Below are 17,557 nucleotides of genomic sequence, written 5' to 3'. Positions count from 1 at the left end.
CCTTTGCAGGTTCTTGTTCTAAACATACTGCAGGATAATGTGCAAGGTGTTTACAATGCTCATAACTGCCACGGTGATCTGAGCGGGCTCCATGCTTGCCGTGGTATGGCATCTGCAGGAGAGCAGAGTTGCAGCAGAAGCGGTGGCTGATGACGGGTGCCACTAGAACAAATATTTATAGAGAAAGACAAGAGGACCTGTGAGGTGGATTCATCAGAGCAGGAGAGCAGAGTTGCAGCGGAAGTGGGAGCCCATGACAGCCAACATGGAGAAATTCACTATCAAGACAGCAGAGTTGCAGCGGAAGCGGTGGTTGGATGACCAGTTTTGGAGACCTACTGCACCATCTGTTGCCAGCAGCACCAGGACACAACAGCAGCGGTATCGGTGAGCTGAGCGGGCTGCATGCTTGCCATGGTATGGAGAAACAAGAGCAGGAGAGCAGAGTTGCAGCAGAAGTGGTGGATGACGACTGTCATATAGAGGACCTGCGAGGTGGATTCATGGCACCAGGAGAGCAGAGTTGCAGCGGAAGCGGTGGTTCGATGACGATGGTTAGCAGTCCTACTGCACCGTCTGCTGAAAGCAATATGGCGTCCGCACGGAAAAAAGGCGCGAAACGATTGTCTGCCGTTGCTTTCACGGAGGGAGCGGCGACTGACAACATGTACCCAAAATCACCTGCGACAATGTTTTTGCCCCACCAGGCATTGGGTGCTTAACCCAGAATTCCAATGGGTGGCGGAGACTGCGGGAACTGTGGGATAGCTACTCACAGTGCAATGTTCCGAAAGTCAACGCTAGCCTTGGTACTGTGGATGCACTCCGTTGACTTAATGTGCTTAGTGGGGTCACACACAATCTACTGTATAAAATCACTTCCTAAAAAATTGACTTCTATAAATTCAACCTATTTCTGTAGTGTAGACATACCCTTAAATAAGTGTCAGGTCTTGAGATAAATAAGCAAATCATTGCTTCTGTGCCCTCTACTGGCTATAGTCTGTTAACCAGGGCATCAGCTGAACAGCATGTTGAATGCTGTCCAGACATTACAAAGGAAGGTCCTTCTTCTCCCCCTGCTGGATTTCAAGAGGCTAGCTTGGTTTAAATGTAGCTTGATTGAACTTGTTTCTTAAATCACAGTGATGTACTTAAATCATAATCACTGATACTGAAAGGAAAGCTAATAAGTAATAACACGTCTACAGTGGCTGTCAGTGTTGTTTTAATCAAACTTTTCTATTATATGTACTGCAGGAGTGCCTAGAGGCTTCACACGATTGGGGCCCACTGTGCTATACACACAGACAATGAAAATACAATCCCTGCACCAAGCACTATCCATATCTGGTTGCTCTTGTTTTCCTGGTCTTTACATATAATTATTCTGCTGTTTCTAAAAAGATTTCGGCTTTCCTACATCTTCATATTTAAATTAGGTTAAAGTTTCTAGCCAAGAGAAAATATTTCATTTCAGCAGGGCCAAGACTCTGAGCATATTTGCTACAGCAAAATATGAAGAAATTACACTATGGGCTAGAGTAAGTCCTAGGTTACACAGGTACAGACTGTGCCCAGAAGCGGGAAGTCTATCTAGAAGGCAGTTGCAATGGCACAAGTTACCCACAAATTCCCCTCCACCAGAGGGCCTGCCAGCATAGCCCCATTGGTGGATAAAAGGTGGTTGGGGAGAGATTACTGTACTGTCAGAGTAGCCAATGCATGCAGTTCCTGCACAACATCAGTCATGAGGTCTCCTATGAAGCCCCAAATGCAGTGTCAGCTGCACAACCCTAATTCAATCTTGGTGCCCTGTTGATTCTGTGTTCTGAATAATGCAGGGACCTGTAGAAAAAGTAGAATCACACCATTCATAGTAAGTATGCAAAGGGGGGCAGAATTAAGGTTACACAAGGAACCTTTATTCTGGCATTTCCTAACTTTCACGTTTGACTTTGCAACTATAACATTCCCTTAATAAAAAGAAAAGGAGTACTTGTGGCTCCTTAGAGACGAACAAATTTATTTGAGCATAAGCTTTCGTGAGCTACAGCTCACTTCATCGGATGCATGCTGTAGCTCACGAAAGCTTATGCTCAAATAAATTTGTTCGTCTCTAAGGAGCCACAAGTCCTCCTGTTCTTTTTGCGGATACAGACTAACACGGCTGCTACTCTGAAACCATTCTCTTAATGTAGTTTTTGTATGTAATATCAGTTTTAATTGTGTGTGTATCTATTGCTAGGCATACTTCTGCTAATGTTAAGTGTATGCCTATTGTTGGCTGGTATTCTCGTGATGAGCCAAATTCAACCCTGGAGTAAGCAGTTACAACTCTTATTGATTTCAATGGGCATTTCAGCTGCTTATCTCAATGACCACGCTTTAAAATAAACATGTCTCCATCCTTTTCTGCAGGCACCATCTCTATGGCTGAGATGACAGTTTACTCACAGTCCTACCTGAGACTGTTAATAAGGGTGCCAAGAATGGTGTGGACACCTGTTCACGGGAATTGAATTGAGGTCAGCAATACTTTCCACATAATTCATGAACATACATAAAAGGGCAATTACTTTGAGTCAACACTAACAAAGCCTTTTAATATAAATTGTGCTCTTTTACAGTATGGTTAGCAAACATACCACAGGATGTCTGTGTTGGAAATGTGCTCCAACCAGACTAGGCAAACTCCAAGACTGCTTACTGTATAAAGAATTTCTTTCCCATGCTCATTTGTGTTTACAGACAAATTTCAGTCCCTTTCAGACCCTGTTAATTAATCTTTCTCTCGGTCCCAAAACAACCTTCCTGTGTCACAAACAAGTTAAAGGCAGTAAAAGTTGGTTCATAATTGCTCAGGTTTTGCACCATGATCTCTAACAGCAGCACCAAAACATAAAAGAATAGCTTTGGGTCTATAAAACATCAAAGCGACCACAAATATTCACTGAATCACTTCTGAGATCAATGATCAGCTTTCAGGCAGTGATAACTACCTCTTTGATCATATGCAAAAGACAATTAAGATGAACTTATAAAGAAGTTGTCAACACAACAGGACTCCAAATATTTTTGTGTAAGTGAAAAAGCACTCTGCTACCTCCCCGCAGCTTTAGAATGTCAGTTATTTTACATTGGTTACATAGGGCCTTTTAAACTATTTTGCTTCTGTTTGAGACTAGAAGGTTTTTAAAGGTTTTGATTCCTTCTTAAGCAGTTGGACAGGAGATGGTGAAGATCTGCTGGAAAACATCTTCTTGTATTGAAACCATCCCATGACATAACTCTGATTCTCTAGTTTCCTGTTGGCGGAACGTTTTCATGCAGATATTGCAAAGCCAAGTCTGTCCATTTCATTTCTTGTTCTTTTACTGACTCTGTTGTGCCGCCATTATCTTGTTCTGGTTCAGGAAGCTCATTCTGAGAACACAAAATGGTACAATGCATTCTATACTTACAAAGCACCATAACAGGAGCAGGTTAGTATCACTTCATACTGATAAATACACAGATCCACAACTAAGACTGGATGGAGCATCAGAAGGACATGTACTGTACATACTGCTCCCCTTAAAAATATCAACAAGCCCAAATATGGGCATTCCATTTTCCACAAGAATTCTGTGCTTAGTTTTAGAAGTGAATTAGTTTCCTATCTTGGCGGCTGGTGGACCCAAGTAGTACACACGCAGCAAAATAAATGATTGTAATGTCTGGTAAATATCAGATACATAAATATCAGTGCAAATATTCTATTGCTTGTTTGCAATCTTTCTCCAGCAATGAAGTCCAAATATATAGGTATTCCATTTCAGAATTTTAAATAAGACATTTTATCAAATTATCTCTTTACTGTCCTACAGAAGGTAACAAAATAGCAAAATAAGCACTCGGTCTCGAAGTTGAGGTCAGTGACCTAAAGGAGGTGAGGCAGTGTTAGTGCCAGATAGAAAACTGGAAAGCACTTATAAAGTTTGCTTTAGTTACAGAAAACTGATGAACAGACAAGCTGTCAGGACGAGCAATGGTTTACTGTTTTGTTTTTCTTTTAAACTTTATTCTCTAAGTCAGGGGTAGGCAACCTATGGCATGCGTGCCAAGGCAGCATGCAAGCTGATTTTCAGTGGCACTCACACTGCCGGGTCCTGGTCACCGGTCCAGGGGGCTCTGCATTTTAATTTAATTTTAAATGAAGCTTCTTAAACATTTTAAAAACCTTATTTACTTTGCATACAACAATAGTTTATTTATATATTATAGACTTATAAGAAGTCCTTAAATTAGAGTGAATAAATGAAGACTCGGCACACCACTTCTGGAAGGTTGCTGACCCCTGCTCTAAGTGTTGTTATAACTATGCAATTGCTAGAGAATGTGTTATTCTCACTCCTGGGTCTTGGGACTCCTAGCATGAGACAAACAGAACTCCTCAAACTCTAGGATTTTGTTCACTGGTCCTGATCCAAAGCCTGTTGAAGTCACTGGGAGTCTTTTAATTCTTTTCAATGGGCTTTGGATCAGACACTAAAGGCAGAAGTAGTGGGTCAGGACTCAAGTTCAAAGTGGGTCAGGACTCAAGTGGGGTCACGTACTGCCCATGACTCTAAACGACACCAACTTTCAAGTCAGCTCCTGCTTGACTTTGTTGAATGAAGGAATACCCCACAGCAGCCATGCTAGTTTTATAGCCTGCTAACATCCAATCTCTGACAATGGCTCAGTCCTCCTGAGGCCTCAGAGGGCCTTCAGGTCCACACCCAGGCCCCTCTCTACTGTTAAGTAAGAGTGCCCACAGGACCAGGACACCTCAGAAGTATGCTGCAAGTAACTCTTCCTCCTCTGCAGATACTGTCTGTATGCACAATTCTCAATCTCTGAAAGTACATAGTCACTTTTGGGGGGTCTTTTTGCAGGGAGGGAAGATATTCTATGAACTATCTACTGAACCGACAATAAGACAAACGCCAGCACCAAAGCTGTTTCTCTATTTAGCCAGTTTAATGAGGCACATCCCAGTAAACTCTAACAGCTTGGAGAGTCTGGGCTTCCATGTCTCAAAAACATAATCACAGATCAGCAAGATGGAGGTAGGATTCTTTCCTAAAGCCTGAATACAAACAGCAGAACTAAGTGAAGATAGTGAGTTGCTATGCATATGTCTGCAACAGACACTGACTGTCCTAAGGCAGGTGGCATAGGCTGCCTCACCTGTGACCCAGCTGACCCTGAGATGGGCCTTTAGGCTTCAAGCTTCAAAGTAACATAAAATGTAACCAGACAGCTATCCCAGCATGGTCCTTTAGTGACAATACCCTCTGGAGCAGTGATGTCAAATAAATCCAGAAAGTCAGGTGGACTGACACAGAGAGTAATTCCCTTCAAGTAACCTCAAGAACTTTGCATACTGAAAGAATGAAGAGAGGCCTTGCAGGTTTTGGGTACATGGATGTGGGAGGGAAGAAGTCTAGCATGAGAGGCCTACAATTTGGGAGCCCATCACTGCCCTAAGACAGAATCTTGGCAAAAGGTAAGAGTAGGTACAAAAGCCTGAAGTACACTTACTCAGCGAGCTAAAATCACTGCTGGATGGAAGTGTCTCAACATAAAAGGCAACCTCGAGCCCATCAAAATAGAGTGGCACAGGAAGGCCTTTAATGAGTTAATTAAGGACTACAATCTAAAGGCTTACTGGGTTTAAATGAGGGGTTTCCATGAATGACAAGGCTGTGTCTGTGCCTAAGGACAAGGGGCTGTGAACATCCTGATGTACCATTAAGTGGTCTGTGATAGACCAAAAATAGTTGCTGAATGAGCCTAGGAGGAGTTTTCCCTTTTCCTCCCTTGGCTTGCAGTAGTGGAAGTGAAGGAGGGACCGGGAAGACTGTGAGTCCTCCCACCTCCCCTCCAGCCGGCTGCATAGCACTTGAAAGAGCTGAGGAAGAGGAGAGTCCTGGAACCCCGCCCCATAGACCGGTGATACCAGAAGTAGCTGGGGAAGATTGAGACCCCTTCACCCATCTCTGGACTAGTGGCAGTAGAAGCACAGGGGGTGGTGGTGGAGGTGGAAACTCTAAGAAAATGTGCCCTATGTAGCAGTACCTCTGTGAGCCGAGACCTGCCAACAATGGATGTATCCAAGCACACAGCTTAGAGGGTACCCCTGGTGTGGATACATTTTAATAGAGATCATATCACAGACACCTTCATGATTACATACCATCCTTGTACCAACTACAGCAATTGCTTTCATGCAAAAGTAATAGGAAAATATTTAACCTATTTTGTCTTATTTTAATGGCATTTTAGTAGCTGGAAATAAAGAGTAGCCAGCATCATGTGACTAGCCAGCTCTCGGCATACTGCTATCACCTGGCTGATCACCTGCCATGCCAAACTGAAGTGTATCAGGGAGAAAAAGCATCACTTATGTCTGCCCTGTACTCCGGGATAGCTCCTGGAGGCCAATACTATCGAATTGCACAGCGCTGTGTCTACGCTACCCCAAATTAGACCCAGGAAGGTCGATTTTAGCGCTACTCCCCTCGTCAGGGAGGAGTACAGCAGTTGATTTTTTAAGAGCCCTTTAGGTCGGGGGAATGGGGTTGGTTGTGTGGATGCATTCATTATAAAATTGACCCAACGTGGGTAAATTCGACCTAACCTCGTAGTGTAGAACAGGCCAGGCAATAAGGGGATAATGGGAAGAAGCATTCCACCATCCAAAGAAATAGATAACTGGTCAGGAGTAGGGGAAAGCATTTTCTCCTTCCAAAGAGAGGCAGTTGACTGCAGGGAGAGAAGCACTTGTTCTTCTAGCCACCGAAAGATATGAGACAGCAGGACGAAATCCCCCACAAAATAAATGGGAAGCTGGCCCCTGGGTTGTGGGAGCATCATTTATACAACTGGCAGAACTGTAAGAGACATTTGCTATGCCATGCCTCTGTTAAGAGGTTAAAGAGGGTAGAAACATCCGGCTTATCAGCAGCCTATAGTATTCACCTACCAATGGTATTGCTACATCCTCATATGGTAATTTATCTTCTCTCCATGCATCATCAATCAAATCCAGGATTCTTCCATCCCTCTGAACCTCACTGTCCATCTTTGTGCAATTCACATACAGATAGATCTGTGATATAAAGCAGATGTTGTTTGTGATATCCAGACCCCCCAAAAGATTAAGCTTAACTCTATGCTTGCTCTGGCCTTGATCCCTTTATTAAATAGCTTAATATTTTTTTACAGTCAGTACGGCATGGCCAAGTTGGTTTTCATAGTTATTGTTTGTATTGCCCTGTGAGAAGCTTGAATACGACATTTCTTTCTCTACCAATTCAGTTTTTGTTCATGTGACAAACTTAGTTTCCTTCCCTATTCAAAAAGGGGTTTAAAATTGCACTATAACAATCTCATCCTTAAAGGGTCACTGTCAAACCTTATTGTAAACAAATTTTGTTTCCTGACAGAGTACCATCTAAAATTGTGTCTCCAATAGATTTAAAATTCCTTTATAAAAAAACAGTTAAGGATATTTCTGCTCGTGTTTTCATTTATCCAGCTTCAGGTATAGTGACCATCCCCCCAAAAATATTTAGAACCATCTTTAGGATGGCCTACTCCTCTCTGCACACAAATACCTGCCTACTGCTTGTTGCCTGTTTACTTTCGATCATGGATCTGCTGCCATAACTGGCAAACACCCTTTTGCAGAGTGTGGGGAGAGGTGTGCACCATGAAGACAATGAAAGTGATGCTTCACAAAATACTGTCAAAGGCAGTGGCACAAATGAAGGAGACTAATAAAATAGAGGAAAAAGGAGAATCTTCTCCAAGCCTCATCAACCATAGTAATCTCAGGGGTTGCGTGTGAGAAGTGCATTACTACTCTCTCCTTCAAATACTATCTCCAGACACCGCTGCTGCAATGCCTACAAGCAATCTGCCAGAGGATGATGGCTGGGTTGTGTGACAGCCAGGCATAGCCAACATTATTTATTTAAAACTAAAGCACAGATGGAACTAGGAGGTTTGTGCCAGAGCAGATGCACGTAGCTGCCCGGCTGCTGCTTTCCCACAGCTTACACATGAAACAGCCCTGTTCCTTGCAGCAGGTGTCAGGCGAGGCACGCGCCAGGGCAGGGCGGTGGCTAGAGGTCAGGCTGCCAGAGAGCGACCCCAGCCTGGGGCAGCGGTGGGTGGCGGCGCGCAGCCTGGACGCCCAGGGAATGGGCTTCACCCCCACAGCTCCCATGGAGACGCACTGACGGGGGGGAGGGGCAGCCTCTACACAGGATCCGCCCCCGCTCATCCTCTTTGCCCCCGTCCCGACTCAGGGAGGGGGCTCGAGCTTTCCGGGCAGCGGCCTCCGCGCGGTCAATGCGCATGCTCAACCGCCAAGCATAAGCAGTGGCAACACAGCCCCGCCCCCACCCCTGGTCCCGGGTTGTGTTAGAGGTCTCGGCTCCCCCGGGGCTGAGGGGCTGCGGCGGCAGCGGGGCCCAGCATTTTACCGCACCCTTCGGACCGCCAAGGAGCCTTTCCCCCCGACGTCCGGGCCTAGCCCCCGTACCTGACAGCCTGCGCGCGCGCCGTCTCCCGCCAGCAGTCCGAGGAGGAAACCACGTGACCGGCGGCGCTAGGCCACGGGAACCATAGAGAGCGGGAGGTGCGAGTCCGCCGAGGAGAGAGCGGCCGGCCCCAGAGGTAACGGTTCGGCCGGGCTGGGCTGGGCTGGGGGGAGCGTGACTGGCTCTGACTGCGAGTGTCTGACTGTCCCTGGGTGACCAGGTGGCTGTAGCCTGGTGTCCGGTCGTGGCTGTCCCTGTGGAGCTGGGTCTGGTTGTACCTGGCTGTGTGTGGTGAGGTAATTGTAGACTGGTGTCCAGCGGTGTCTGTCTATGTCTGACTGTATTCGGCTGTGACAATCTGACTGCATGACCAGGTGGCTGTAGCTTTTCGTCCAGCTGTGACTGTCCCTGCGGGGCTGGGTCACACTGGGTGTGTGTCTCCAACTGTACCTGGCTGTGCGTGTCTCCGTGTGATAAGGTTCTGTAGCCTTGTCTCTGGCTGTGGCCGTCCCTGTGGGGCTCTGTGGGATGAGGTGATTGTAGCTGGGTGTCCAGCTGTGACTGTTCCCGCAGGGCTCTGTCCCCTGACCCTATTGGGGCTGAGTCTTCACTGCAGAACATCTGTGTTTGTACATCAAGAGCGTCAACGTGAGATCAAAGTAAGAATCTTCTCTCGCTGTGAGAGCCTAGTGGGGATGTGTCGTGGGTCTCTTCCCCCCTTGGGGGAGCCAGGCGAAGTACCGCTTACAGCATCTTTCTGAATTACAAGTTGGCTACCTCAGTGTGCAAATGTGCCACTTCTGCAATGGAGACAAAATGAGCGCCCCGGTGGCTGTGGCCCTGTCTTGGCTGGGACTCACTGGTGACTTTGGATTAGTTTCAGGAGTCGGTACCTGCCCCAACCACTCAGTTTCTGGATCTGGAATTGGAGCTGAGTTCTGAGCAGCAGCTGCTGGTGGGAGAGTTTGGGGGTAGGGATAGTAGATGGGGCACTCCCACCCTTGGTGCTGCTGCTGGTGCCCTGTCACTAGCCCTACTTCCTGCCTTGTGGTGGACTGTGATATTAGAGGAGAGCAATAAGCTGGGGAGACACTCGGACACATTCACTTATTCTACTGTCAGTCATAATGCATGTCTATGCTTCAGATGTAATTGCAGCACCCATGTAGGTGTACCCAATTTAGCTTTATTCTGGCTAGCATAGGTACCAATGGCAGTGAAGCCCCAGCTCTCAGAAACCTTTATGGGGATGGTTAGGCCTAGCAGTTGGAGCTGTGGTAGTCAGAGCCAGTATCAGAAGTCCAGAGCGGGCTTGGAACAAGGCTGGAGCAGGTTGAGACTTGGGGAGTCTGTTGCCACCATCAGGCAGGAGAAAGTTCTAAGCCCTGGAGTGACATTGGGATAACTGAGTTGATTTTCCTCCTGTGAGGTTATATACCTCCCTGAGAGCCACCAGACCAGTTCCTGGCTTCTGGATTAGCTGGAGCCTAGCGGAGGTGTGAGTCTTATCCTCACAGCAGCACACAGGCTATACGTGCTCTCACGGGATGCTGGGTAGCTAGTACATGCTTCCCCAGCATCACTGCTATTGGTACCCGTGTTATCTAGATCAAATTTAGCTTGGATATGTTTATGTGTGCTGCAATCACACCTCTGATTACAGTGGCCTTGTACCTGCAGTGACAGTCACAGATAGCCATGCACAGGTCTGTTGTTCCAAGCCTTCAAGTGGCAGATCCTTAGCAAGTAGAAATCTTTATGGTTTTCTGAGTGTTTCCGTGAATGATGGGGTGTGAGAGACTTGGTCTGTCAGTGCCACATTTTCCCTTTATCTCTGTCAGAATCCCACTGCTCCCCCAGTGAACAGTACTGTAGGGAAGGGGCACTTTTCAGAAGTGAAAACTAGTTGCTTCTAATAATTCTTATTCCATATTTTGTTATTACTATTTATATCAAACCCTGAGGAACCTGGGAGGTCCCTTAACAGAAACACCTTTTCAGTCCATCTTCCATCTAGTGTGGTCTCTGACAGTGCCTGATAACAGATGCTTCAGAGGCAGATGTAAAAATGCATTATGCACCAAGTTGTGTAACACTAACACTTAAACCATTTTCAGCTCTGGTTCATGGAGACTCAATGTAGGCAATGGTTCAGAATAACAGTTCAATATCCCAGTGGTAGACTGGCCTTTTAAAGACTTATTTCTGTCCTTGGGTTTTACCTAAAAGTTGAGATTGATTTTGTTAATTTGTTTACTAGAGGCCGAGGATTCTCAGTGGAGCAGCTGTCTGTTCCTCCATGCTTGCCCCAGTTGGCTGAATTTCAGGGCACATTGCAGAACCTGCTTTAATAAATACCATTTTAAGGTCTGATGTCTTACAACTCAGGAGGCTAAAAATGAAGACTATTTTATGCCATTGGCAAGCTGTGAGAAAAAAACCCATCCCTTCAGTGGTAAAAATCTTTCATTTCTAGTCCATTCAAGTCAGGAGATGTCCAGGTTGAATCCCCACTCTGTCACTCCGTGTGCAGAAAGTGGGGACTCGCAAGGATTCTAAAAATTAATACTTGCAACTCCAGGCTTGTATTAAACTCCCAAGGTTACAGCTTCTCTCTGACCTTGGCTTGGTAAATGCTGCCCCACCCAAATGCAAAAAAAACCCTTGGACGCAGGAAGGAACACTTGGGAATTGCTCCCTGTGGGGTACCCTCAAGCCCTTTCACCTGCCTCCCCCCCCACCCCCCGGGAAGAGCTGAGAAAGAAAAAAAAGGAAATGAGCTGTGGCCACCAATTAATCAAACAGCATATGCACAAATCTATTAGGACACAAAAATCCAAATCATTCTTAAAAAAGGTAAATTTTATTAAAACAAAAAGAAAGAAAATACATCTGGAACTTAGGCTTTTGCTAGATCTTAAAAGAGCAATTTCCAAAAATGAAGCACCCAAAATAGCTTCTTGGGATTCAGCTTAAAGGTTACTAGCAAACAAAAGCATCTGGGGTTAGCACAGAGGAGATCCACAAGCCAAAATAAAGAATAAACCTGATCTCATTTATCTGAACGTTTCCTATCCAAATGATTCCTTCTAGGTATGGAAGATAATTTTTCATACTTGGTTCAAACTTTACACAGCATTCCTGCTTATAGCATTGCTGCTCTATCCCTGCAGCCCAGAGAACACCAGACAAAGGTAAAGTTTTTTTTCCCCAATTTTAAAAAGTTCTACCTTCCCATTTGCTGTTTTGGTCAGGTGCCCACTCCTTTTCTTTTATCTGTGGGCTTGTTAACCCTTTACAGATAAAGCAGGCAGAGAACAGACCAAGCGGGATTTTACGGCTAACTGGTTGGCTAGGTGTCCATCAAAGGACCCAATGTATCACAGGAGATATTACAATTTAAGATCACATCATTCTGAATATCATTTTGAGTTTTTCCTCAAATAGGCCACAATGCAACAAGGTACTCGAGCATAGGTCTAAATTTCACTTCAGTGGGACTATTTGCACTTACAGTTGGGCTTCTGCTTAAGCATTTTGCTGAATGTTAAGGTCTTAAAGTCTGAGGGTATTTTAGCAGCTGCCATCTTGCATTGTTAAAGCATTAATTTCTAGCATTATACCATCTGCAAGCTTGGAATTGCACTCTGTAGTGTTTGTAAGTTATCTGCTACTAGAACCATATCAAGTGTTAGAACAGAAAAAAAAAACAAGCAATGTGATATGGTGTAATTATAAGGTCCAGCATCTCGTTACCTCTCAAGGCTGAAAACACTTGTGGCAGGTCAATACAAATGCTTTCAGCATCAATAAACTTTTCTAAGCACAAATCCAGGACCACTGCTGAGAGGGGGTGGGAAGATGCTTGAAGGTTCTTTTCCATCTGTCATTGAAACACACTAATTTTGTTATTATGGGCTCCTTAATTATGGAGTTGGAATTTTGTTTTGTTTTCAAGAAATATGTATTTTCCATTTATTTTTAAGATAAAACTAATGGACTTTGCAAGCTGTTGCGATTGGAGGGGAGGCCACCCCACGTTTTCTTGAACCAATAGCAACCTTGATGGCTACCTGTTGTTAGTTTATAAGTCCGGGCCTCATCTGTGATGGTAGAATCTAAGAATTATTTTGGGGCAGTTCTCTGGTCTGTGTTATCCAGGAGGTGAGAGTATATGATCACAATGGTCCATTGTGACCTTGGAATCTATGAATCCACAGCTTGCTGTGGAATTGTTCTCCAGAATCTAAGGTGTCACTTAAAAAAAAAAAAAAAAAAAAAAGTTTTGAGTCTATATGCTTGGAAGTCTGGCATTGTGACAAGCAGTGTGTCAGGGTTTGTATGGGAGCGTAAAGTAATAGGATGAACATGGATTAGGGTTAAAGTGTAAGGTGATAGGATGGACATGGATTGGGGATGTGGGGGAGGAATAGCAATGAGAAGTGAGTGTGTGGAGTTGGGGTAGGCTATACCAGAAGTTTGCATGGGTGTGTGTTAAAGAAGCTGGAGGAGCAGTGACTTGAGGCTTTGATGTGGGGAGGAAACATGTACAAGCTGATGCACTATGCTTGTACATTGGTTTCCCTCTCCACTTCAAAGCCTCAAGAGGATGAGGTAGGGAGCTGTCTGTGGGAGCCCTCATGGAGCTGGATGAGAAGGGATTGCTTGCAGTCTGGTGGCTTGAGAAGGCAACTGTCCTTACATATATAACAAAAACAGGAGATACTTTTTAAAAAGCACAGTTTACTTACATTTGCAATACATAATATTAATACACGGCAGAAGGTCTCAGTGCTGGTAGTGTCACATTTCCTGTAAGGATCAGAAATACAAGAGCTAGATTTCCAATGAAATGCATGAGCACAGCTATGCCATCTTGCTGGGGCACAGAAACCAGCACATAAGGCACTGTCGAGCATGTTGCCTCTTTTATTCATGACAACTAGCAAAGAAACCTCAACCTCAGAATTGGCAAAAGCCTGATTCTAACTGCAGACAGATGATAAAGGCAAGCAAACAAATAGTTCTGAAGCTGACAATGACCTTTCAAGGAAATAATAAGCATAGTACTCTCTTCATCAGGCTGTGGAAACAATGAAGTAGGTCCGTAGGCAGTCTAGAATTAAGATTTGTTGGGAAGAGTATGTGGTTCTCAAAAGCTTGCTTACTTTGATCCCTTCCTTGCTGACCTTCAGGACCCTATGATGAATTCTGTTGATGTACCAGTACTTCAAAAGAGATATAAAAAATTTATTAAAGCTAATGTTAAAATTATATAACACATAGGTTAAGAAAAGAGTGGCACTTGACTTAGCACAGGTCTGGGTAATATCTATGAATTAGTCCAAAGTTTACACTTACAAAGTTTTAATTTATCTTCACAATGGAATAAAAACTGTTGTGGCTAATCACTGTCTATGCCATTTTCTTCTATATGCGTGCATTCAGAGCTGAAGAGCTAGAGTCGTCATCGCTACTATCATCAACCTCATTCAGTTTTAGATTGAAAGCCTCGAGCAACCCTATCCTGAGGCAAATGGAGCCATCAAAAGACTTCCACCAGTGCCTCTCCCAGCATTCAGTAGGTGAGCTCTCTGCTGCTCATCTACTGATATGGTGTGAAAGGGGACCTTGCACTTCTCCAGCAGAGCTCCCAACAAGAGTTGTTGCCAGAGTACTGGTCACATCAGAGCCCAAGCTGGGGTTCACTCCATACTGACACAGTTGCCAATGTTTGAGGAAGAATGTGAAGGGAAAGTCAGGAAATAAAATCTTCCAGAGGAAGAGATGGGCATTGGATCCATTGTTAGTTTCAGTAGGAATATCTTAGTTATTGGGGATTCAAAACTGGTGCCTCTGCATTATCTTTACTGAATGCCAGACTGACATTGCAAAAATACCTAGAGACTCGCGAGACTAGAGACTGCAAGTTTTCCGGTATTTAGAGAAGGTACCAATGGAGGGCCTGTGACCTTCCTCCCCAATGGATCAAACTGTGGTTATTTTCTTGGCAGGGGAGAAAGGGGGCAGCAGCCTGTTCCTCACCCACAGACATACTCACTCCCTCTTTCTAGAGGCAGGTGGTCTATACTGGCACCTGTAGCGAAGGCCAGTAGGCACATTTCCTGGCAACTGGGGCATATCTCCTTCCTCTTTCTCCTCTAGGGAGAAACCTTGTTTCTTTCCATATCTGCCCTTTGATGTTTTTCCTGTCCCATTTTTTTCCTTCCACCACCAGTTGATTGGAGCCCTTGTTCCTCAGAGTGGTGGGCCATCCCTTTTCACTGCAGCTTAATGAGTGGGGATGGAGTTGATGCTGCCATTGTATTGGTCAGGGTGGGAGGCTGGTGAATGATTGCTCCTGACTGCTTTCCCTATCTTGCTGTCTGCTTTTCACCTGAAGTTAGCAGGGGGCATAGGCGTGCGCAGCACATTTAATTAAGGTGTGCACCCAAGGAATTTTATTTATTTATTTATTTTTAAAGGCGAACATTTAGCACACAATTTTCCACACTGAAAAAAACCCAGTAACCTAGTTAATAAAAATGAATAAGAACAATAAAATCAACACATAGAATTAATGAAAAATGTGTGTATACTGTATATGAGATTATTATATGAGAAATGAAAGTGATCTTGTTTTGGGATTTTACAAGGCACCTATATCATTTAAACACATTTGGTACCCTGAGTAATGATAACACTTCTTGCAAATCACATAAATAGGGATCTCATCTCTTCCTTCACCCCATTGCAAAGGTGCAGCTGTTATTGCTGGCTGCCCTAGGGCTGCCCTATGGGCAAAACGTATGGAAAGAAGAGGATCAATTTATACCGAGGGCTGAAGCGGGACTCCCATAGTGCATTAATTAACACTTAATAAATACATCAAAATTAAATACATTAGAGATAAGAACCTGTAATGACAACTTTACTTCATGAGAAGCTCCAGAGAAAGAAGACCCAGAGGGAGTAATGGTAGGGGGAATCCCAAGGAGACCAAAGCGGCTGGTAGAGGAAGCAGACAGAGAACAAGGTTAGAGGCAGAGTGGCTGCAGGGTTGGCCCAGTTTTCTTCATCTCCCCTGTGGGTGCAGACACTGATCTCTATCACTGTAAGAGGGAACAATAGAATGGAATGCCCAGAAGAATGAATGACTTGAGGACAATTTCCTGAGGGACCCATACCCTTGCAGAGCTTTTCTAGCTCTGACATTTACATTTTTACATGGTTTGGCCACAGAAATAAAAATCTGCACATCTTCCATGTGTTTTTGGAGCAACGGAAAAAAAGTTACAATTCAAGTGACGTTTAAAATTCCCTATGAAACTGAGTTAACAAAATAAATGAGCTTATGAACAACCAGAAAATATACTTCTCAAGTGAAAAAGTATAACTGGACTTCTTTGCAAAGAAACTGTAAGTTTTCTTACAAGAAAAGCCACAAACTGTCTGGAAAGGAAGAGTAGATTAAATTACTTGCCTCAGTGAAATTAAATATCCAGAGAATTGCTGTGCCTGTGATGATGATGACCGGGGTTTGCTCATCTGTGGCTCCCCCTCCCCGTGCTCTGGAGCCACAGCTGGGCAGGTCTGCATCTGCAAGCAGGTCCCCTGCCTCAGGTGCAGCTCCTGTTGGCCTTGGTGGTCAACAGTCTGGGAGCCTCTTGGCCAATGATCTGGGGGTTGGAGGGGGAAGGCAAAGGGGAAGATTGTAGGGAGCAGGGGGAGGGGAGCTGTCCCTGGAGGCACAAAGTGGGGGGCTTTCTGGAGAGGGGTGATGGAGGCACAGGGCTGGTGGGGATCTTCCAGGGAGGCAGAGGGTTGTGTGGGTCTCTTTGGGGTGGGGAGGAGTGATGGACAGAGCCAGCTGCAGCCCGGGTCTGGTCTGCGTGGGAAGGGACTATTGCTATAAGCCCCCCCCAGCCCCCCAGGAAGCCCCCTCTGGACTGTGTATTTTATACCAGCCCCAGGATGCCCATCACTGCTTCTTCCTCCTGCCCCCGGCTCCATCTGTTTGTCTGCCCCCACAATGCCCCCCCCCCCGCCATCTGTGTCTGACAGTGACAGATTCCTGCTGCTCTCTCTGCCTGCAGCTTCCTCCCCCTCCCTGCTGGGGAGGCGCGGTCAGGCAGCTTTGGCACCGCCACCCCCCCATAACTCCCATTGGCCAGGTTCCTGGCCAATGAGCTGGGAACCGGGTCCGCTCTGGGGTGGGGGACAGAGGCAGCCTGTGGAACTGCCCTGCTTCAGCCGTGACTCTCCCCAGCACGCAGGGACGCCGGGGAGGGGGGAGCTGCCCCTGAGGTGAGAGCGCCCCACCTCATGTTGTCGAACTGTGGAGCATGGGCACCACAGCCCATCTTGCCAGCTATGTATCCAACCCCTCCTGCTCCCTGTCCCTTGACTGCCCCCGCCCTTATCCTGTTAAGCTGATAAGCGCCCCTTATCCTAACCATGAGGCTCGTAGCAGCATTTGGCTCAGCACGGAGCCAGACGTGCTGCCCTGTGGGAGCACGCAGCCCAGCCCCCCCAGAGCTCTGCCCAGCACATCCGGTGCGCACGCCTATAGCAGGGGGGTGGACAGTCAGCTGTCTGTCTCCTACAAGATCAGCACTGCAGGCTTTAATGTTGAGAATCCAGTATTAAATAAACAAACTTCATGCAGCAGCAATGAACAATCCTGGGGCATTGGCCAAAACTCTACATCTAGGATTGTTCCATCCAAATCAGGGCTCCTGGCGGGTATGTGAAGCTACCTTGTGTGATATAATCTATTCTAGGGAGCTAAGTGGAAGCAGAGGAGGATGTTTTCCAGTTTCCTATGACAGTAAAACCTCTTAGTTAATTCTGCACACAACACTCATTCTTCAAACTCTCCTGACAGGAGCTACTGTGTGAGAACTCAGATTGTTCTCAAGGTTCAGCATCTAAATTTAAGTAAGTTATCTGTAATTGCAGTATTGCCAACCCCAAATGTC

At 45.6% G+C, this 17,557-nt stretch overlaps 2 protein-coding genes across 15 annotated transcripts in view; one reads left to right on the top strand and one right to left on the bottom strand.

The window, feature by feature from the left end:
• Positions 1 to 2,585: 2,585 nt before the first annotated feature.
• On the bottom strand, positions 2,586 to 9,046 carry ANAPC13 (anaphase promoting complex subunit 13). Of its 3 annotated transcripts, none has more exons than XM_073360364.1 (3): positions 8,855 to 9,046; positions 7,013 to 7,138; positions 2,586 to 3,426 (listed from the first exon to the last, which is right to left on the bottom strand). In XM_073360364.1, exons 1-3 carry the CDS (start codon positions 8,942 to 8,944, stop codon positions 3,301 to 3,303), a joined length of 342 nt encoding a protein of 113 aa, XP_073216465.1. In that variant the 5' UTR covers positions 8,945 to 9,046; the 3' UTR covers positions 2,586 to 3,300. The 3 variants fall into 3 exon arrangements, with proteins under 3 accessions (XP_073216465.1, XP_073216466.1, XP_073216468.1); XM_073360365.1 differs by lacking the exon at positions 8,855 to 9,046 and adding an exon at positions 8,579 to 8,783; XM_073360367.1 differs by lacking the exon at positions 8,855 to 9,046 and adding an exon at positions 8,525 to 8,626.
• Positions 8,297 to 17,557, top strand: part of CEP63 (centrosomal protein 63) — a 51,363-nt gene continuing 42,102 nt past the window's right edge. For 3 of the 12 annotated variants that reach the window (XM_073360355.1, XM_073360361.1, XM_073360362.1), the window contains exon 1: positions 8,297 to 8,712. The gene's annotated coding sequence lies outside the window, so the exon portion shown is untranslated. The other 9 variants (XM_073360357.1, XM_073360359.1, XM_073360352.1 and 6 more) reach the window with 6 other exon arrangements.

Source organism: Lepidochelys kempii, chromosome 9 (assembly GCF_965140265.1).
Source record: "Lepidochelys kempii isolate rLepKem1 chromosome 9, rLepKem1.hap2, whole genome shotgun sequence".
NCBI lineage: Eukaryota > Metazoa > Chordata > Testudines > Cheloniidae > Lepidochelys > Lepidochelys kempii.
Note: the sequence above shows the minus strand (reverse complement) of the source record. Positions and strands in the feature narration are given on the sequence as shown.